Below are 23585 nucleotides of genomic sequence, written 5' to 3' on the forward strand. Positions count from 1 at the left end.
TCTTATTTAAAGTTAACATTAGCCATGATCTTGCGTCTGGCGTCGCTATATGTGTCGTGGCTGGCTGAGAGTTTCATACATTATACGCTGTACAGAAAACTCGAGTGCGCCGAAGAAACTTTGGTGCATTTTGTACTCGTTTTTTTAAGTAAACGTTTTTTTTCAATAGTCTTTGAAAGTTATTATATTGACAAATGCCAGTAGTAGATCTTATGTTTTAGCTCAGGCACTGAACGTTTTCACAGATGATAGTGATATTTTCTTGAAAACTTGTAATAATGATGTTTTAATTTGAAGACCATTTAAACAAGAAATTCAGTCGCTCACAAGAATTAAAAATACGATTTTAAGACGATAATAATGATAATAGTTTTTTTTTTAGTGGTGGAGTATTGGTTGTTAGGTGTTATAATAGTAATAATAATACAAAGAAAACTCATAATCACACGAGTCAATAAAATGGAAAAGTAAATCCACAATAATATGTCTGTTTGGTCTGTCTGTTGTTTAAAATATGAAAATTTAAATAACAAAATGAAACAGACATATTATTGTGGATTTACTTCCCCAATAATAATAATAATAATAATAATATATAATAATAATAATAATAATAATAATAATAATAATAATTACCGGGTCTCTCCTTTCCTATTAGAGTTTGTTCATTAATGATGACTGAATTTTAAACCAAAACATTTTTTTGAATTTGAAAGGTTTCGCATTCATTTCAGTAATAACTCTAATTTGTACGAATCTCGCTGAAAGCAGCGCGGTTTAAAAATTTTCGGATTCCGCGAAATAAGTTTCACAGTCGTAATCTTCGTCCACTTATGTAGATCCGCTGCCAAATTTCAGATTTTAATTTAAATAGGCTTCATTAACTACTTTAATTCGGGCCGATTTACTCTTAAATTAGTCGAGATTTCGTTGGTTTTATTAGGACTGTAATGGCCCGGATAATCCGTTAATGAGCGGATTTTTCATTTCGAATGGGAGGCACTCGGCAAAGATTTGAGAGGATTTCACTCGCATGTTGGGATGTTCAACTATCTTGTTATACAGTGATGACATTTCAAATGGGAATGCGAGTCGAATATCAGGGGAGGGTGAGTGGTACTCTCTTCACAATATATATATATATATATATATATATATTATATATATATATATATATATATATATATATATATATATCGTGAGGAGCGACTACCCACTCTTCCCTGAAGTTAAAGTCTCTCAAGTGTATTTTTTCCCTTTCCCTTGAAACTAGGCAGTAAATCTTTTTTAGCGTCTCCTTATAACTTCTCACGATCAAGAATACAGAGAACTTCGATCCTATGGCACTGAATCAAAGTAATATTCTGTTCAAACTTCTCGAATTATATGTGAAAAAAAAATTGTCTGGATGAGGAACAAAATGTACTCAGTTATCTCGAGACCATCTTATTGAAATGACTGGTTTATGTAATTTCTTACCGCGTAATTTTACCTGAGGCATCCAAGAATGGGCAGATTCACAAATTCCACTTGTATACCGCCCACAGACTTACATACCATCTACCGACTTGCATACCATCCACTAACTTACATAACATCCACCGGTTTCTATACCCTCCACCGACGTACATATACTGTCAACTGACTTGCATACCACTACCGATCACTAACATGCATACCATACCCCGACTTGCATACCTTCCACTGATTGCCATACCGTCCACCGACTCGCATACCGTCCACCGACTCAATGGTACCGCCCCACCGACTTCGCACTTCGCATACCGGTCCCAACCTACTTCGCTTACCATACACCGACTCACATACCATCCACCGACTCGCATGCCGTCCACCAACTCGCTTACCGTCCACCGACTCACATATCGTCCACTTACTCGCATACCATCCACCGACTCGCATACCGTCCACCGACTCGCATACCATCCACCGACTCGCATACATCCACCGACTCGCATACCGTCCACCGACTCGCTTACTGTCCACCGACTCACATACCGTCCACCGACTCGCTTACCATCCACTGACTCGCATACCATCCATCAACTCGCATACCATCATGCACCGACTTGTATACTGTTCACCAACTCGCATACCATCCACCGATTCGCATATCATTCACCCCTCTCATAACGTAATCAGAGCTGCCATAGAAAACGGGAATCTTCCATTTACACATTCATTTTCATAAGGGATGAACCCGCACGCATGATCCCCTCTGCAGGAATGACCTCCTCCACTCAGGGGAATTTTTTGCTTCCCTTGAAAAAGGTTCACACAAATGCCCGGATATATAGCTAGCTATATATGCATTACCGTATGCTAAGATATTCTTTCAGTAAGGATATAGTTAGATTTATGTAAAAACAAATGTCAATATGCGTGCAGATATTGACATTTGCAGGTATAGTCGTCAGTGTGTGTGTGTGTGTGTGTGTGTTCAACTCCAGCAGTAATCATACTGACGACTATACCTGATAAGTAGAGTCTTAAGAGCGTCACCGCTACCGTCGCTTACCAAGAAAGCCGTGAGCATTTGTCAGTGATCTAATTGCCTCATAATCCCTCCTCATAACAGTGCAATCTGTAAGAAAAACTATCGGGAGAGGATGCTTTGAATCAGGCTCAGAGATCTTAGGCAAAGACTGTATGACGTCACTGCGATTCGTGAAGCTGTGAAACATCGATTTTTTTTCTGTAAAAGAAAACTACAGAGATGCCTATTTGTCTGTCCGTCCGACCCTCAGATCTTAAAAACTACTGAGGCTAGAGGGTTGCAAATTAGTATACTGACCATCCACCTTCCAGTCATCAAACAAACAAAATTGCAGCCCTCTAGCCATAGTAGCTTTTATTTCATTTAAGGTTAAAGTTAGCCATGATCTAACGCTATGGGACAGGCCGCACTTTTTCCGTCCGACCCTCAGATCTTAAAAACTACTGAGGCTAGAGGGTTGCAAATTAGTATACTGACTATCCACCTTCCAATCATCAAACATACAAAATTGCAGCCCTCTAGCCATAGTAGTTTTTTTTTTTTCTCATTTAAGGGTAAAGTTAGCCTTGATCTAACATTATGGGACAGGCCACCACCAGGCTTTGGCTTTAAGCTTCATGGTCCGCGGGTCATACGGCATTATACGCTATACAGAAAACTGGATTGCGTCGAAGAAAACTTGGCGCATTTTTTACTTGTTATTTTCTCATTCGAAGTGAGTCACACTCATCTCTCAAAGCAAAGATGAAGAGCCTAATAGCCACTACATTATCCTCTTCAGTATATCGCCGCCTAGTACCACATCACATACACACATACACACATACACACTGACACATACACACTCACCTAAGTCCTCCTCCTCTTCAGCGCCCCGTCGTGTGTGAGGTATAAGTACGAGTTAGTGGAAATAATAAGAGAGGCTATTTTAGAAGGTTCACTGTTACGAGAGAAGGTAACAGCACCTTCCCTCAATCTAACGACCCCTGGAAAACAAGTAAAAGGCTTCCCACCGGTGTACTGGAATGGCGGAAAAAGAAAAAAAAATCAAAAGTCATTATTGTCAGGCGCAACATTCCCTTAATGGAAGGGATAGACATAAAATGAATGTATGTCCAAATAACCGCACAAACTTATTACCGAAGATCATTGTAACTGGATGCAGCAGCAGCCCTGTGTGTAGTAGTCCTGTGTGTAGTAGCCCTGTGTGTAGTAGCCCCCCCCCCCCCCACTCCTGGTCTCTGTCCTCTTCTCCTCTTCCTCGTTGGACGAGTGGTTTTCGCGCTCGGCTGCCAATCCGGTGGTTCGAAGTTCGATTCCCCGCTCTGCCAACGCGGAATCAGAGGAATTTATTTCTGGTGATAGAAATTCATTTCTCGATATAATGTGGTTCGGATCCCACAATAAGCTGTAGGTCCCATTTCTAGGTGACCAATTGGTTCCTAGCCACGTATAAATATCTACACTTTCGGGCAAGCCCTAGGAGAGCTGTTAATCAGCTCAGTGTTCTGGTAAAACTAAGATATACTTAACTTTTTCTCTTCTGGAGAGAGAGCATAGAGGAATGAGTAACATGTATAGCCAAAGGGAATGAGAGCAGTACTACTATAATGCGATACAAACAAAATACCCAAGATCAGGATACTGTTCAAGTGAGCTCATTTCAGACCACGTTGGGGTGGATGTAAGATGATGATGATTACCTTCGGGCGATTGTCTGAGAGTCTGAAAAACATTCAAGTGAGCAGAGCTTATCCAGCTGTCATGTCGTAATGGTTAGGATTTCTCAGAACTTTTCGTTTCAGTTTTCGTATTTCCGCGTCGTTCTCGTTTCGAGCACATATATATCACAGTGGTGATGCAAAGTCGTGACGCAAAAGGAAAGGAGATTAAAAAAAAAAAAAAGTGACAACCCTGAAAATTCTAATCAGAACAACAAAAAAAAAAAAAAAAAAAAAAAAAAAAAAAAAAAAAAGGAAAAAACAATGTATCACTTTAGAATGGCCCCTTCTACTCGTGCTAATTCTGAATTTTCCTGGGAAGCAGATTTCACAATAAAAGCGGCCATTCCTATCGAATATCGGTTTGAAATACCAAAATTCTGTGAAGCAAAAACTTTCTGCCATCAACACAGTCATTCCTTTAACTTGAATATTCTGTGCTTTAGTGGAAAATGACTCCATTGTCATCGGAAATTGGTCAAAAGTAGAAGAATCGAAGAGAGAGAGAGAGAGAGAGAGAGAGAGAGAGAGAGAGAGAGAGAGAGAGAGAGAGAGAGATAAGTCTGCCAGCCACCCAAGGATTTTCTTACGAATTCTTACGGCTCATAAACCATGTATGTCGTGTTTTCATTGCGGTTCCAGACGTGCGGCCCAAATTTCCGAAATTATGACGTGGAAAGTAATATAATACTCCGGGGTGAGATAAATCTCTCTCTCTCTCTCTCTCTCTCTCTCTCTCTCTCTCTCTCTTGTGTGTGTGTGGAGACTTCAGTCCTAACGGTGCAATGGTATGGTTAGTAAAATTCGTTTCTTCGTTTCAGATTTTATCTCTTCTTATGCCAGCACGGGCTCTTGCTCCGAGTGCAGCATCCAGTGCCAATCTCTTATATATCTACTTAGAAGAGACAGGACTTGAAATATTTCATGAGTGTTTTAACGAAACTATGAAAGACACTTGATAAAGGATTCGCGGAAACGGCTACAGAACAAAGCTGTCCATTTCTCCTCCTCTAAACGCATTTCAAGCTACATATCATAAAAAGTATATAAAAAATAATAACTTTCACTTATTTTTCCGTTACTCAGTCATAACCAAGACCTCACGAATCCGCGTCTCTGCTTTCCATTTTCCCTGTTCTTTTTTTCACTCGTTATTCGTGTTGTCTTGTCTCTCCTGTAAGTTTTCCTGTTATTGTCTATAGTAGATTCACATCAACCGTGTATTTGATGTCTAGGCCAGTCCCTTACGACGCTCCTGATTGGCTGTTGATAAGCCCATCACAGGGCTGGAAACTCTCAGTCTCTCTCGAGAGTTCACATAGGCAGGATGCATGTTCCACCTCTCCTGAGGGATACTTTTGATAGACGTATCCCTCAGCAGAGGTGGAACATAGATCCTACCCATGTGAACTCTATAGAGAGAGTGAGAGTTTCCAGCCCTGTGATTGGCTTATCAACAGCCAATCAAGAGCGTCGTAAGTGGCTGACTGGCCTAGGTATCAAATGAACGCTTAATGTGAATCTACTATAGTTATGTTTATTTATCTAGCCCGTGTAGTTTTACTGTTATTCCCTAGTTATGATTATTTATTTATTTATTTCCTTTAGTTAACTAATATGAACAGGTTTTGCTGCCAGCCTCAACTGGGCATAATGAAACTCATTTCCCCTCAACAGGCTGGGAAGTGAAGATACGCTACAGACTTATTCCTTTTTTTTTTTTTTTTTTTTTTGAGACTTAGGCAGACAGGTTCTTGTCAAACCAGATTCAACATCATAACGTTATCATTATGACTGGTAGCAGTATAAGATGTGGTACATGGCGGCTGCTGTCTCTCATAGCTCATCTTACGAAGAATTTTAGCATTGTACGCCACCTGCTCCTGACAAGTTCGTCTGATATTATTACTGCTACTGCCACTTGTTCCCCTTATTATTATTATTATTATTATTATTATTATTATTATTATTATTATTATTATTATTATTATATTATTATTATTATTATTAATTATGCAACTTCTGTTTTGGTATATCTTACTTATATTAACATTTGTTTCCTTTATTTGAATGATGACATTTTGTTACGACAACATTTGATATCGTAGTTTAGCATTTACAGTTTAATTATCCCAAAGATAACTTTTCTCACTTTGACAAAGTAATTCGTTTTGAAGAGTTCAGTAGGACTGTTATTCTTTCTATCAAAACCAGGTGACTACGAATTCATTGCTAAAATTAATTTATTTCCACCGAAATATTTCCATTTATACAGCTCGCCTTTCCAGGTAGTTTTTCTGAGCCACTTACAATACACACTCGCACACACACATATATATATACACTTAGCATAAACACACACACACACATATATAATATATATATATATATATATATATATATATATATATATATATATATATATATATATGTATATGTATATATATACATATCATATATATATATATATATATATATATATATATATATATATATATATATATATATATATGTCTTATCACATCACCGTGATTCAATAATATACGCATTAAGCTACAAATGTCCGATAATATCTCATTCATTCTATATGTTGTTAATATATTTTCATATATTAACATACATGAAAATATATTAATTTTCGAGGTAGATCGTATTAGATATTAAAGGATGTTTTTAGTTGAATGCGTATATTTTATATATATATATATATCTATATATATATATTATATATATATATATATATATATATAATACTGTATATATATATATATATATATATATATATATATATATATATATATATATATATATGTATGTATGTATGGGGGTGTGTGTGCGTGTAGGAATTTGGGAGAGAAAGAACAACGAACACCTTTGAGCCTGCAACTATATCCATGAACAAAGTATCCAAAACAGTCTGATATTACTAAATGTGGACAAATATATTGCAAAAAGTTCTACATCCTTGAACAACGCAAAATGGGAAGGCATTGGAGTTCGTCCCATAATTATGACAATAGTTTTATTTATTTATTTATTTTTAGTGTTTACGCTATGGAGTCTTTATATATCCTATGTGACGGGACGTGACGGAACAAAAAAAAGCTGCGTGGCTCCAGTAGACAGGCAGAGTGCTCCATGACTCTGTATACTAATGTGTGGTAACAGCTGCGGTATTACGGGCCAGAGTGAGTTAATTTCAACCCTGGACGTCATTGCTGGTTCTCTCTGCCACACTAGCCGGTAATTGCGGGGTTAAAGGGAGCTTTTTGGCAATCGAAAGTTCGGTTAAAACAGTCGGTGTCGAGTCACGGGTCATTTAGGCCTGGTGGCCTTCCATTGGCCCCTGTCTGTTGATCGAGTTTGCAAGCGCTCGTTCGTGCCCAGAGATTTGACGTTCTTATGCCCTGGGATTTGGTGTATTATTATTATTATTATTATTATATTAAGGTGACAGGTGAAAAAAAAAGTTTATCGTTTGTGGGATGTCAAAAATAGAAAATGAGAACTTTGGTTCTTATTTGTGGTGTGTCAAAAATAGGAAATGAGAACTTTTGTATTTGTTTGCGGTTATGTCCAAAATAGGAATTGAGAACTTTTGTTTGTTTGTGTTTGTGGTATTGTCAAACATACAAGTTAAGAACTTTTGTTTTTGTTTGTGGTATGTCAGAAATGAGAAATAAGAACTTTTGTTACTGTTCGTGGTATGTCAAAAATAGGAAATGAGAACTTTTGTGTTTGTTAGTAGTATGTCAAAAGTAGAAAATAAGATCTTTTTTTCTTGTTTGTGGTATGTCAGAAATAGAAAATAAGATCTTTTTATCTTGTTTGTGGTTTGTTCACCAAAGAAAACAAGTTATTTTGTTTTTGTTTACGGTATGTCCAAAATTTATTGCAGATTGCTCTCATTATGTTATTTGCTTCTGGATCGCGCATTTATTAAATTGTGTTTCTAATAGGCAGCTTTAGCGCTATTGAAAGCTATTCATTATTTTTTTCACGGAAAACGTTTATTATAGCTTAATTGATATTATACTACTTTCATGTTTTTCTGATCTTATCAACTTCGCTCTCTCTCTCTCTCTCTCTCTCTCTCTCTCGTCTCTCTCTCTCTCTCTCGTCTCTCTCTCTCTCTCTCTCTCTCATATACTTATATATATATATATATATATATCTGTCTCTCCTTCGAGTCGTCCTTTTCAAACTCCAAACCCCAAACCTCACCTCGGTTTCGAAATGAAGAAAAGGTGGGCGCTATAACGACCCCGCTGCTATTTCCATTATACGCTCGTTCAGTTGGTCTCTGAAACCCCCATCACCCCCTCACCCCCATCCCCGGGGGATCCGTCCTCCCCCCCCCCCCCCCCCACACACACGGCAGCCGTGATTATTACAGCCGGCCGAGATCATGAGATCATTCGCTTGTGCCCTCTAGGATTCACGGTGCGACCTCTCCTGGACGAAGGTTTTTAAGGTTTATAGACCTCTGGTTTAAGCACTATATGTGGCGATAATCTTCTTCTCGGCTTTGCGTAAGTTAGCTTGTCTGGGTTATATAGGCTTGAGGAGCAGCGGCTGTTTGCTGGTCCTCGCTTGTTATCTCGTCGGCTTGGAATAAATATATAATATAAGTGGCACTGAAGCAGAGGCTGGAATGCATGTTGAATATCTATATTGCAGTCTTGATCAGGAATATATATATATATATATATATATAATATATATATATATATATATATATTATATATATAAAAGTATAAGAGAGAGAGAGAGATGAGAGAGAGAGAGAGAGAGAGAGACTATGAGCAGCTATACTTTATTCGTTAATAATAGCTTTTTTGAACATTTGTTTTTCGAAATACAGTCACTCTTCTAAGTAATCACTAGATCTGGTGCTAAATACGCAATTTATTTCTATACGTACGGAACTTGCGTATATATGCATGGGCGCATAAAGATATATATGAAGCTTCGACCCAGAACTCACAGCTTCACGAACGTGAGCTAAAGCGAATCTTTGAAAGCAACCAGGAGGATCCACCGTAAGTGAAAGGGAGGAGGAATAATTTCGGGACGATGTGAATGCTTGCTAGCAGAGTACCTGGCTAGATGGTGCGATACTGCGCTCGCTGTATGAATGGACGGTTAATATTGTGTGGTGTTTGACGCACACGTGACAAACGATAAGATCTCCTCTTCCGGGATCGAAGAGGAGTTTGTGCAGATGACCATAAGACCTTCGGAAAATTTATGGGTTGTTGTTAATGGTTAAACTCCTCTCTAATCCATACAGCGGCTGGAATAATAGAGACAATCGTTGTAATGTAACGAATACGCTAATCGGGTGAGCGCTGGTTAACGAGTTCGAGAGAGGTTTCAAAGATGCGTAAATTTTGTAAATGGGATTCCTATACGACGTTTTTGAAATAAAGTACGAGGTCTTATTAAATGGTTCGATGACGAGTTTCTGGGAATTTATGTATAGCGATAGAATATTCGTATGGTTCATAAATATATATATATATATATATATATATACATATACATAAACCTCTTACTAGCTATATATATATATTATATATATATATATATATATTATATATATATATATATGTGTGTGTGTGTGTGTGTGTGTGTGTGTGTGTGTGTGTGTGTATGTAGGTTTATGTATGCGAAAGGAGTTATGGACTGCTTGTATTTGATAAGGCGTTAGCAAATAGGACTTCAGAACGGATAAAAAAAAAAAATGGAACTTCAAATCAGCAACAGGCAGAAATAGCATTAAGAAATACATGTCATTCGCTTTAGAAAAACACGGCTAAGAATGGTGTAATAAATGGGTCAATAAAACAGGGATTACTAAAATACACAGAAAAAAAATCTCTAGAAGAAGGAATGAAGAGCTGAATGTGAAAGAAAACGAGAGGAATAAAAAAGAAAAGTGTCAACACGAGTTCAGCAAACCACAATGTTTCTCAAACGTGCTAAATGAGAAAAAGAGGGCTGCGTGAATTAGGTGCTATAACACGTTTACCTAGACGGAGATGTCTATGCTACACGCATTGAGCATAGCAGGCCCGTACCGAGTTCGGGTCGAGGGGATGTCGAACGAACCCCCACCCCCAAATTTCTGGAAGTCCATATTTTCTGTGACTATCCTTTTCATTGAACTGTACTTAAAAAGTGATAAATAATTATCGTTTTTTTGTTTTTGTTTAAGTCAAAGTATATAACAAATCAACAAATAAAGTAATATGCATTTTACCGTTAACAAAATAAATGAATCAGTCAATAAAACTGAGGAAATATTCTTGAATTTCAGTGCAAACTTTCAACATTATAAGTAAAATTCTGCATCTAATCGGGTAGAAGGCCATAGACCTCATACCCAATTTTCCTTCTTAATATAACTAAGATATCATTTTCAAGTATTTCATCTTGTATATATACCTATGTATGTAATGACATTTATAAAAGAAAAGGTCAAGTTTTGGAAAAACGACCCCCTCCCCCTTAAAAAAAAAAAAAAAATGGGTACGGGCCTGTATTGACGTACAGAAGGTATATACTTCTTGTAGTAGGAGGTTATAGAATTCTGACGTCATAACGGATGACAAGGAGGAAAATAAAAGTCTATGTGAAGAATTAAGAAATAAAGAAAAAAGTTGGTGTAGGAGTACAAGCGAGAGGTATCTTATATCTTTCGGTATGGTGGAATAATTATAGAGTTAGTAAATAACGTAGTGCATGCTTCGGTTACAAGTAAAACGGTTAGGCAGGATTAAGAAGGATTTAACATTCAGGGAGCGTGCTGTGACAATTACCATAGCAATGGAGATGTTTATGTTTACCGTGAGTGCATGAAATGGCTCTGAAGGTATTTGCAACGTGGTTCTTTAACAAGGGCAAAAATTGCGGCAGACTTTATGTCTTCGCATAAAGCCTTAGTTGAGAGAGAGAGAGAGAGAGAGAGAGAGAGAGAGAGAGAGAGAGAGAGAGAGAGAGAGAGATTCCTATTTGCAACTCTGAATCATGACTGGAAACTCTTTGTAAGTAAATAATAATAAAAAAAAAAAGACAGCAGAACAATTTGCCCCAGACAGCAAGGCAGAGGTATTGAACTATGCTTGAACTTCCTTTGACAAGAAATGCACCATTCCACAACGTTTCTAAGTAATCCTTTTTATCATTTTACTGATTCATTTTCTGTCCATCTCTAGCTACATTGTGTTCAAACCATCTCAGTCGTATTTGTCATTCCATATTACTGCTGCCTACCAACCTATAATATTAATGTTACTATCCAAACTCAACGTCTAGTATATTACAGTCTGCCATTTCAGTTGGGTCCAGCACTCAAGAGACAACTCAAGTTTCTCTCCAAACAAGTCACCCACTTTCTTCTTTTTCCTTCCCATTTTTTATCTGTTAAGAGTTTCCTGAATCTCTCGCCCGTTTTCTTTCACCCATGGACCGCCCGACGCCTGTAGGGCCTCTTCGAAATACCCACCTGGTACCCATATGAAATATCAACTTTCGCTATCACAGACCCTGTCCGTATAGTATTTTCACCTCTCGCTAATCCCTCCACTTTCGGATGCTGTCGAAGGGTCTCAAATCTCGTACGATTCTACCATCCTCCTGATAGCGCCCTTCTTCTAATTATTCGGGGAACTCTGGATAAATAATCTTTAAGTAGAGCCCCTTATAATTATCGTCCGGTCCCAAGCCGGTCCTCCAACATTTCGGGAACGTTTGCGAGCATCTCTCTCGTTTTTGCACCTTCCGGCTTCCCTTCGAAGAGTTCGTCCAAAGTTAGCGCATGCGCGCTGTCATATTCCATATTTCTTGGACCAGGAACCTATAATTTCTTTCAAAATGCTAGAAAAATATTCAAGCATTATTTCTTTCTTTCTTTTTTTGGAAAAAGGACACACAAACACAAAACTTATATGCTTATATACATACATACGTCATATAGTATACATAAGTACATAAATTCTATCACGGGAAGAACAGCGCGCAATATAAAATTGAAAACATATCTATATATATATATATATATATAATATATATATATATTATATTATATATATTATAATTTTAAATATATATGTGTGTGTGTGTGTGTGTGTGTGTGTGTGTGTGTGTAAGACTGCAATAGTGCATATGCCCTTAAAAACTTCGGCCGTATGCATCTGAATACTAGAGAAAACTTTTGCCCTTGAAAGTGAAGGTGGGTAGGTGAATGGAGCAGCTGAGCTGATTATATCAACACCTGTCCAACAGTCAACAGAAACTCACGCAAGGGGTAGAAAAAAAAAAAAAAATCCCTTCGATCTCTGCGCATGCGCCGTCCCACTGGACGAACGTTACGCGAACCCAAGAGCACATACTTTTGGATCTACAACGCTCAAGACGACTTGCATTGGGAACATTTCTTATGCCACGTCTCTCTCGCAAGTCGATCTGAGATACTCGCTAAGATTTCGGAGGAGAGGTTATCTTGCTGACACAGTATTTCGTCTCCTTTTTACGTCTGAAATGATCCAGGAGCCTTTCGGGGGACGCCTTGCAGGGAGTGTCAACCGTAAGAGCACGAAATAGATTCGCGTTCAGATTAGCTGCTGTTTGTTGTGTGCGCAATGAATAACACAAAACCAAGTCGTCTTTTGCAGACTGTGCGAGTATCCACATGCTAATGAAATGATAAACTTGGCCATATCTTTACGAAAGGAGTAAAATATTCCCTTCGTTCCGTCAAAGGAGTAAAGTACTCCCTTCGTTTCGTCAAAGGAGTAAAGTACTCCTCCGTTTCATCAAAGGAGTGAAATACTCCCTTCGTTCCGTCAAAGGAGTGAAATACTCCCTTCGTTCCGTCAAGGGGGTAAAGTACTCCCTCCGTTTCATCAAAGGAGTGAAATAGTCCCTCCGTTTCGTCAAAGGAGTAAAATACTCACTCCCTCCGTTCCGTCTAAGGAGTGAAATACTCCCTTCGTTCCGTCAAAGACTTTCTTTTTAAAGCCACAACATCATATAGCATTGTTATATGCAAAGTCAAAAGTTCCAGTCGTTAAAATTTTCTGTTATTATTTTCTATTATTAAACGGTATTCGTTTCCTTCCATTCCAGATAATGAAACTCTCCCTCTATAACTGGAAATAAAGTCTATGAAAACAGCTTGGTCCAACTAAAAAAAGAAAAAAAAAGAAACATTTCTTTAAATTTTATAGCTAGAAGTAGACTAAGGATATATCTCTGGCACCAACCGACTTCCACCTCTCTCTCTCTCTCTCTCTCTCTCTCTCTCTCTCTCTCTCTCTCTCTCTCTCTAGGCAATGTACATACTCACGTTCTGAAACAGCGCACGTCATTAGACAGAGAAATATATTTCTTACGGTTATCAAGTACCATCGAACGTGGGGTCATCTAACAGATGACGGGTTCAATGCAGTTCAAGATTCCACGCCATCCTGAATCTGGCTTATGTTAGATATATCTGTTGAATGTTTCCTTATTCAGTCTATTGAACGGATGAGTGTGTATGCATGTATACATGTGTTAATATGACTCTGGACAGGGAGAGAGGTATTAGGTGTTGCGAGACATCGTTGCCTGACGATGGTGAGAGCAACTTGAAGTATAAGGATTTGGAGAGCGGTATTAAAAGCAAGCGCTCTCCAGAAAGATGTAAAAAAGGGGTTGGGTCAAAATGTAGGTCTCTGGTGCTATATTCGTATTGCGTCACGGAATGAAGAAGTCCTGTTTATTCATACTTATCACACATCAAGATTTCCCGTGTGAGCTTGGAAGAGAGTGTGTGACACGGATTAAACTGGTCTACAAAGGGAGATGCATTTAGCGGAGTTGGTTGGTGTGAATGAGAGAAGAAGAAGAAAGGGGAGGAGGATGGGGAGTAGGAAGCAGAATAAATTTGTATTACAGGGGAAAGGGTGCCATAAGAGACGATCGGAGGAGGTGGAGGACGTACGTACGGACGGACTGGACGGTAACGACCCGAAGAAAAAGGTGGGGAAACTTGATGAATTAAAGGAAGGGTCGGGTAGAAAAGTCGAGATATTAGTTCGAAGGAGGGGAGAGGGGAAAGTGAAAGATGCCAACGACTTGCTTGAAGACGGAATACTGATGGCGGTCGTGAAGAAGCAGACGAACGTACGCATATGTTTTTCTCGCCCGTTTATCTATTGATAGGTGAAAGCAATCGATTTCCTCTCGTTCTTTCTATGACCCTCTTCACGACCCTCGGTGCTGACAGGTCGTTATTGTCGTGACAACTATATAGGTTTTAAGATGCTGGAATGAGCGAACTTACTTAGGTACTTTCAGATGTTATCGCCATGGAATCTTGGCCAGCAAAAATGAAAACACAAAACACAGGTCGTTCTCGTCGTGACAACTATAGATTTTAAGATGCTGAATGAGCGAACTTACATATGTAGTACTTTCAGATGTTATGATTATAATTGTTATCGCCATGGAATCTCGGCAAGCAAAAATGAAAACACAAAAGATAGATAGATTGATAGATAGATAGATAGATAGATGGAAACGGAAGAAAGGAGAGACAATAAGAATACTTTTATTGACCACCATGAGACAATAGACGGGCAAAATCTGACTATACATGATGGTATCACTGGACTTCGTCCCTCAAGTTACGTGAAATCTGCCTATCTAAGAGAAACTTGCAGTATTCCGAAATACAGAAACGGGGTGTCCCAGTACCCGTGATGAGAAAAACCAGAACCATTTGAATAATTCATTCCCATATTAATTTTTTATCCGTTGTAGCTATCTGCAGTAGATGCAAACATCACCTCTCTCTCTCTCTCTCTCTTTTTTAGCGCAGCTGCTGCCGCAATAGATGCCATGATCCACTGTACAGAAAGTGCGCTTCGATTCTTCCACACCCGATCTTCGTGCGCATGGTCGGACGAAGTACTGGTAGAAAAGGAGGTCAAGAATAGCTTTTCAGTCGAGTAGAATGGAGTAGTTACAGGATTTTTTTTATTTTTTATTTTTTTTTTTTTTTTTTTTTTTTTTTTTTTAGGTGGGGGCGTCTGATAGAACAGAATTTCTTAGGTTAGGGTCTAGCAGAGAAAACTGCGGAAACAGTGTCTGGAAAAGTCCACAGCTGCATATACTTTTTCGCTTCAGAAATATATATTTGTGATAATATTTGTATATATATATATATATATATATATATATATACATATACTATACACGCACACACACACACGCATATATATATATATATATATATATATATATATATATATATATATATATATATATATATATATACGGAATTATATTATTTTCAATCATGAACGAAAAATATGGAAATCATAACAAGAAGCATATAGTGAAGAAAGGTGAATTCATCATCTGTTTACATCCACTTCTGTCGATCCATCGACTAACATAAACATCAGCCTTCGGTAAGATTCTCTTCATAGTCATCATAACCAGCCAGTCTCTCCGAGAAAAATACCGAAAAGACAAACCTATTCATAACGATTTGAACCGCTGACCCACGATTTGAAAGTCCAACTCTATATACCATTTATTCACGGGAAGCAGACAATATTGGCCTGGAAAAACACATATCGGTCAGTGTTGAGCTTGATTTGCGTACGCTATGGTGCATCAGATCAACAACCTTGCATTCAGAAAGCACAGTCTTCAAGAACTTCGGAATCGTTTGGTGTATACAAGCAAGGAGCGGTGTGAAGGTAGGTCGGAGATATTTTTTTTTATACTAGTGAGAAGATAATATAGTTAGAGGAACCTCATAAACGTTGTTCAGCAGAAATCGTACTTTTTTTGCAAACATAACCATCATATATATATATATATATATATATATATATATATTAGATATTACTATATATATATATATATATATATACACTTAATAAACATAATTCTCGCCAACAGCTGAAATACAAGAGCATCCATTTTCAATCTTCGTTAAAATGAATAGTGTATAGAAGACTGAACTTGTTTCTAAATTAAATATGTGTCAATGTACTGGATTCATATGCATACAAACATACTGCTACATACATACATACGTGATGTAAACACTTTAACACGCGATTCATTTATCTCACATTACCACAGGTGAAAAATAAGAGTCCTGACCTGGTTTCGACTTTATTACCAAGCCATGGACGAAGGACTGATATAATATTAGATATCACCAATATATATATACTATATCGATAGTACTACTGACGAACATACACAACCGTCGGAGACTACATACATACATACATTAGTTTTAAGAAAGGAAAGAGAAGCGATTAGATAAACATACCCAATTTCCACTAGACCTATAGATGCACATTCCTACATCTAGACTACCTATATTCTCAAGAGAAATGGGAAACAAAAACGAGAGGAAAAAATGTCCTAAGAATTGTATATACATTCCAAGACTTCTTCGCGAAGGGAAAACGGAGACGGAGCCTCAAGTGTCAAAACAATTTTGTGTTTACATCCCAATAAAATGCGTCTTTTCCTCCATCGGCCAGACGTGTGTGTGTGTGTGCATGTGTGTATGTGAGCGCCCCTGGACTGACGCCCTAATACCTTCTTCTGAGAAGAACCATTCCAGGAGTGTGGCACCCATGAATGGCACCGCCTGAAACGGCAAGAGAAGCCTTAGGAGGTTTATTTCTTATTGTCGTCATTGCCGTTGACTACTCTCTCTCTCTCTCTCTCTCTCTCTCTCTCTCTCTCTCTCTCTCTGTTTATCTTTTCTCTTCCCTCTTCCCCATCACCAACACCTCCGCTGCTACTCCAAACCACTCCTACTCCGGTAACCACTGCCCTCACTTTACTTTTCCTTCATCTCTTCTTCAGGCGTGAAGGATGTGAAACACTCTCTATTTTTGGGAGAAGCCCTTTGTGGCATCAAGTTATGAATAGCATCTGAGACCATGCATGTGTGTTGGTGTTGCAAAACTATAGATTTTGTTGTTGCCGTCGTGGCTATTGTTTATTCGGGTTCATAAGACTACAGACGCTCTTGAGACTGTGATTATGGTTCTAAATGCCAGGTCTTGGTTGCCTATAAAGTGTCATACCGTAAAAGGAAGTTAATAAAAAAGAAAATTAATGTTTTCGAACTAATTATAAATAGTAAAATTATTATGATATAATGTCAGAAAAAAAGTCTAAAGAACTATCATGATCGTCTTGCTAAAACGAGCACAAAGGAACTGCATACCACCCTAATATATGGATATAGGCCTAACTATTAAACAGCACATTCAGTTTACTTTAAGAATACAAATCTAGCCAGGCTAGCGTTATAGTATCAACAAAAATATAAATAAAAGTATTACGTAGCAGACCTTGACAGATGTTACTAGCTATACTTTATCTAGAACACAAAGAGGTCACACTGAATAACAAAAGGGTCATGTTGCATTCGAGTTTATCACTTGCAGGTTTCGTATCCTCTAGAGAACAGACCCTTGGAAGAATGGATATTACACAGCAGTTGTCAAGATAATGTCATATGTGTTAGAGCTGGCTACGCCACAATAATAGATTATGGAAGACACAAAAAGGACACAAGAAAAAAAAAAAAAGAAAGAAGAAGCCGAAAGCCGATATAGACTCTGGCAGACAGCAGAGGTCACGTGTGATTGGGTCTACAGATATCAAAAATCTGCAGGTGGGGTTCAGAGGTTTCGTTGCATGGTCACCTTTTACAGAGACTGCGGCTTTATCCCAAGAGCCTCCAATAAGTATAATTACAGCCGTAGAGGATACAAATAGTGTGGTCTATCAATGGAGGCGTGCACACATGGTAATCACAGATGGCAGAGGCCACAGATGGTACATGTGTATTACACCACTAGCCATTAAGCCTTGTACAGGGCCCCGAGGGTGGTGAATGAGGGCGGAGCGATGCTTGGTGCGGGGCCGGGCAGTGGGAGGAGCAACAGCTGCGCCTGCGCCCTTACGGATTAAAGGTCTGCATCAGTCCTTACGCAGCTAGTCAGTTGGAGGCAGGACACGATGGAGGGAGGAAGAAGTGTTAGTGCGGCCTACGTGGGCCATCATAAAGTGGCCGCCATGGCCATGGCCAGTGGTGGTGGTGGTGTAGGGCCAGGAGTGCGTAGTGTTGAATCTTTACTTGATATATGTGCCAAAATTGTGGCTGAACATATCCCGTTCCAGCGTATAGAGGAGCGGTACAGCCGTATCCCTGAGCCTGTACAGCGGCGTATCATCTACTGGTCGTTCCCGAGGCATGAGGCCGATATCAGGATGTATTCGTGTTTCTCTTCCCTTGGATCAGACCATCACAACCTTCCCTTCTACAGGGGACTGCGCCTCGTCGAGTCTGGCATGGTCGAAAATGTCCTACAAGTTGGTAAGTCTAAAAAGTCCCATTGACACGGAGTTCGAAATGTATGTATGGCCAGAAGTAGACACAAGCCTTCCAAGATCAACTATAGTAGGCCTCCTTGGCCTCGGGCACACCTGACTGACTCCTGCTCCTGCTGCTGCTACAGCTATTCTCTCTCTCTCTCTCTCTCTCTCTCTCTCTCTCTCTCTCTCTCTCTCTGTTGGAACTTATTCTAAGCTCCAATACAAGTTTCGGGAGTTGTAGTACTAATTCGTAAGACCCATAAGGTTTTGGTAGGAACTTTCTGATATGCAGAAGTTGGAACTTCACTAGGCCTATATCCTGTTCAGGAAAAGTTACGATTTTGTCAAAGTTACGCAAGAAACTTTTAGAAGTCGTCCCAAATTATCTCATACTTCAGGTAGACCTATACTCGAGTCCAGATAACTCATGTGGTAGAAGGGCGAACCGGATACTGCTTTCAACAAATTGAATAGTAAGAGCAGTTGGTTAAATTTCATGATATATGACGTTAGTACTAGTTTTTCTTTAGACTAGTTAACCTACCAGCATGGTGCTATTAGCTTTGAACCTGTTACCTCCCTTTATATCTAGTTTTAGCTTGGGTTTCTTCAGTAAGAAAAAAAAAAACTTTAAATCGCCAGTTTAGGTTATTTGCCAGGAATCAATGGTATATTTACCTGCAAATACATTACCTGTGTGTTCCCACAGTTGTTTTCAGTTCATGTAAAACTAGTGAATATGTAGTGTGCTTCTTGAGGTGGCGAAGGTTCAAGGGAGAGTTAGTTTGAAATTACCAACCGTCTTTGAATCAATACGGTTGCCAAGTCTCCCTTTGCCTATAGGCCTATGTCCTGTACTTCTCTGGGTCTGTTTGGCTATTTTCTTGGAAAGTTTTTCGTGTGATGTATTTCAAGTAAATTATTTTAATAGTAGTACTATTATTTCTTATGATTTTCGTCGTAGGTAGCCAAGCTTACGTCGGGAGTACTTTAATCCAGGTCTATCGTGTATCGAAAAATTTTTAAAGTTCCAGATTGCCATTTGAAAGTAAAATAGCGAATGTTGCCTCATATATTATTTTGGGGAATCGTTTAGGTATTATAACTGATGCAGTAAAAAAAAAGAAAATGAATAATTGGTCATCTCGTGTAGCCACACAACATTTTTCGTGTGCAACTTCTCTCAGCTCGCACCATCTGCTTTTCTCAGGCTTACTGAGATTTTCTCTCACTTTCTTCACACGATGAGAGATGCTGCGGTGAGATCGTGCTCATACAATGCAGCATCAGTAACTGTAAACTTGAAATATATATATATATATATATATATATATATATATATATATATATATATATATAGTGTCACTGTGTGGGTGTGTGTACTTATGGGGGTGAGCTTGGCTGTGACGTACAGTGGCTAATAGGCCTATTACAAGCATAGCGAGAGGATATAAAAATTATATATTTAGTCAGAATCTGTTCTGCGAAATAGATTTTAGATATCTGGATGCTAGTAAAGGAATATTTATTGTGTAAGCTTTCTTGGGATCAGCTAATGTAATAGGCTTTTTCTCGATCACCATCTGTCAAACATTTGCCTTGAGTTGTCATTACTACTTGTCAGTTTTGACTTCACCTTAATCCCGTATTTGTAGCATCCGAGTCAAGTCCTACAGAGCCAACCGCTCCGAAAGGGATGAGTCTACCAAGGACGGCCACTAACCGTCTATCTTTGGATACAGTTATTTGGCAGAAATGATTTTACTTGCCTTTGTGTATTGTAAGATAGTAGTAAAGATACCTAGTAGTATCCTGATGTACAGGACAAGCTAGAATTGAATGTCATTTCACGTTGAATTGTATAAACCACGATATGATCGTTTCTTGTTCAAGCTACTGGGTGAAAGTTATATAATTCATGACCTCGGTCAATGTTGTGATGTACATGAAAGGACGGAACTTTATTTCTATAACTGTAGCGTAGGAATGGAATGCCTTTCGTGTAGTCTTAGTATTTGTAGCAGTGCAGGTAAGTACGATAGGGAACCTAATGTGGATTTGTCGTTGGAATGCAGATAAGTAGAATGGGGTACACAATGAATATCATAAAGAGGTGGACGAAAAGGAAAAGTTTGAAACAAAAGGAAAATAAAAGTGCATATTAATAGGGGTAGAGAGAACGCTAATAAAAGCCTGATGTGTTGATACATGTGTGTTTTGGCATGTAATACGATCAAGAACAGAAGAATCGTAGTGTAAAAAAAAGGTCCGAAAGCATGAGTACATTTGGACACGCACTATTACAGATTATTTGAGCCAATGTACAGCGATCCGTTGGAAGAAACTACGAGAACGGAATACTTTAGTAAGCTGATTTTATTTTTAAACCACTCCGATTCGTAATGAATAGGTGGGGTAAAACTTTTTCCATTTTCCTTTCTTGGGAGGAACAAGTGAATCCCGTTATCTGTGCCATTTCCGCAAAGCGCCGCCACTGCCTCTTGGCTCCAGCATCTGTGTTTTAGGCTCGTAAGGGCTTTTGGGTAGGGGATGGGTGGTATTCGTAGGGCTGCATTAGGGAGCTCTGTGGGTAGGGCCTGTAGGGGAGGGAGTCATTTTTAAGCACTCATGATCAGGTATTGATTTTGTGTCGGGAGTCTCGGCCGGTACATTATTGAAAGTGGGCGAAACTTATTGACTTACGGAGGCAATGTTACGCCATTCGTAGTATGTGTTTTCTTTATTCTTACGTCATTCGTATCTTCACTTTTATGGTGGACGTCGCAGTATTTTATGACTAGGATTTATGGGAGTATAGGATGTTATTCCTCGAATTTTACACTTTATTGTCTTTCCTATCAGGGGACGTTGCATTTCTTTTAAGAAACCGGAATAGAACTTGCTTACTAAAGCTCGCTGTGCAGAAGGTAGTTTCGTATGAATAGAACGCAGTAAGAAAGGTGATCAAGATTCAGTATATAACTGGCGCGGTTGTGGAAGTATTTCTGAAACCCGTTATTTCTATGCCTTTTATTTCCTTTCCTTGACGACTTTGTTGTTTGTGTAGATAGCCAACATAACTGAGTGTCAAGTTGATTTGCTGTGAATCATTTCCGCAAATCAGTTACAGAAGTTTTTAAATTCTGTTGAGTAGCCTATGGTTTATTTTCAAGATTTAACTGATTAAACAACATATTAAATCATGTTTTAGCCCTTCTGTGGTAATGGCAGTTGTACAGTAAGTGGTTATTGGCTTCTCTCTCTCTCTCTCTCTCTCTCTCTCTCTCTCTCTCTCTCTCTCTCTCTCTCTCTCTCTCAGGAGGTTGGGTTTAAGAGTTGAAAGGTGGAAGAGAGAGGGGGGTTTGGGGTCGCCTTTGGTGGTGAACCAGCGGTAGTGGTTGGGGGTTTTGAAGGGATGGGTGGGGTACAGGAAGGGATCCACTCGACGTGACATCCGCGCCTTCAGGCAGTACTACTGTTCACGGGAGCCACATCCCCCCCATCAACAACCCCCTTCTATGCACTCTCTCTCTCTCTCTCTCTCTTATGATGTTTCATAGTCTTTTGAGATTGAAGTTCTGGACACTAACTTTACTTACTTTTAGTTTGATACCAGTTTCAGATGACGTTTTCCCGTACCGTTGGACTCGTGGATTGAAAAATGCTTTATAGTTTTCAGTAGTTACGTTCATACTTTGTTTTGAACATTTTGTGTATATATTATGTACATTTGATGGATTTTGTAAATCGTATATACAGTGCGTACTTACGTATGCAAACGACTTCGTTGAACTTTGACGTCAGAACCTAGAGTTCACCCGTGGCTTCCGGCGCGCAAGGCAAGGGCTATGATCTTAGGACAGAACTGTTCGTTTATTCAAAATTGGTTTAATGTCCTCTTAAAGCCGATGTACCTGTTTGAGTGTAGGCCTCCGGTTCTTGGATAGTAGTGCTGCTATTTGCCGACTCGACTGAGGGATCCAGTATCAAGGAGCCCCAGATGTATATATAGATCTCGTTAGTCGACGTTTAAGTAAATATTAGATGGTGGTTAATATATATATATATATCATATATATATATATATATATATATATATATATATATATATATATATATATATTGTGTGTGTGGTGTAAGTGTCTGTACATATGCACGAGTGTGTCTAAGGGTAGAGAGAGGGACCGGAAAGCCTGACGATGTAAATATATCATTAAAAGTAATGATATGTTTTAAGGAGGGAAATGTATAGCTTAGAGAGGAGAGAAGAATGACATGGTGAAGCACGAAAGGCCTTTAATATCGAAGACTTACTTGTGAATGACGCAGTGAATGTGAGAGGCGTTGACGTGACGTGCAGCTGTTTGAACGTCATGTTCCCCGGGTTTCGTGCTCATGTGCTTTTATCTGTTAACATTGGTTACAGTCGGGATTTCAGCGGAGCTCATTTCTTTCGTGTTCGTTCGCTCGTTTATGGTTGTGCTCGGATCGGTCACTTTAGATAAGGTTCAGGCTTGATTCAGAAGACTGAAGGTCGAGGAGGGAGAGGCGCGTGAACGTATCAAGAGACCACGTCGGTTTTGACGCCCGTCGTTAAAAACTCGGGTGTTATGTATGCGATAAAAGGTGTCGTAGGGGCGTCGGCTTCGTTGCCGAACTGGAAGATGGGCTGGATAGGAGAGTGAGAGGTGGATGGGGGGGGGTGGGGGGGGGGGGGACACTCATGGTGTCTGTCAGTTCAGCTAGGTGGGTGGGTGGGGATGCTTTTGATATGGAGTATGGGCGCCAAGCACTTACATGGTGGGAGCTGTTTCAAGTGGGATTGCTATAATGGGTGGGTGGGAGAAATTGTTCCTTAATAGACGGGGGACGATTTTAAAACTACAATGGCGAATCCCACACGGTGGGATGCAATCCTAGTTTAGCGCTCC

At 39.1% G+C, this 23585-nt stretch overlaps 1 protein-coding gene across 5 annotated transcripts in view; it reads left to right on the forward strand.

Annotated features, from left to right (window-relative positions):
- The window catches only part of LOC135224723 (zinc finger SWIM domain-containing protein 4-like), a 288431-nt gene that overhangs the window by 53934 nt on the left and 210912 nt on the right, over window positions 1–23585 (forward strand). For 2 of the 5 annotated variants that reach the window (XM_064264014.1, XM_064264015.1), the window contains exon 1: window positions 18259–18655. The exons of 1 other annotated variant lie outside the window; for it this stretch is intronic. In XM_064264014.1, coding sequence (XP_064120084.1) covers window positions 18298–18655 — 358 coding nt within the window. In that variant the 5' untranslated portion in view covers window positions 18259–18297. Of the gene's footprint in view, window positions 1–15886; window positions 15996–18258; window positions 18656–23585 lie in introns of those variants that run through there. 2 more of the 5 variants (XM_064264017.1, XM_064264018.1) reach the window with 2 other exon arrangements.

This window comes from Macrobrachium nipponense, chromosome 12 (genome assembly GCF_015104395.2).
Source record: "Macrobrachium nipponense isolate FS-2020 chromosome 12, ASM1510439v2, whole genome shotgun sequence".
Lineage (NCBI taxonomy): Eukaryota > Metazoa > Arthropoda > Malacostraca > Decapoda > Palaemonidae > Macrobrachium > Macrobrachium nipponense.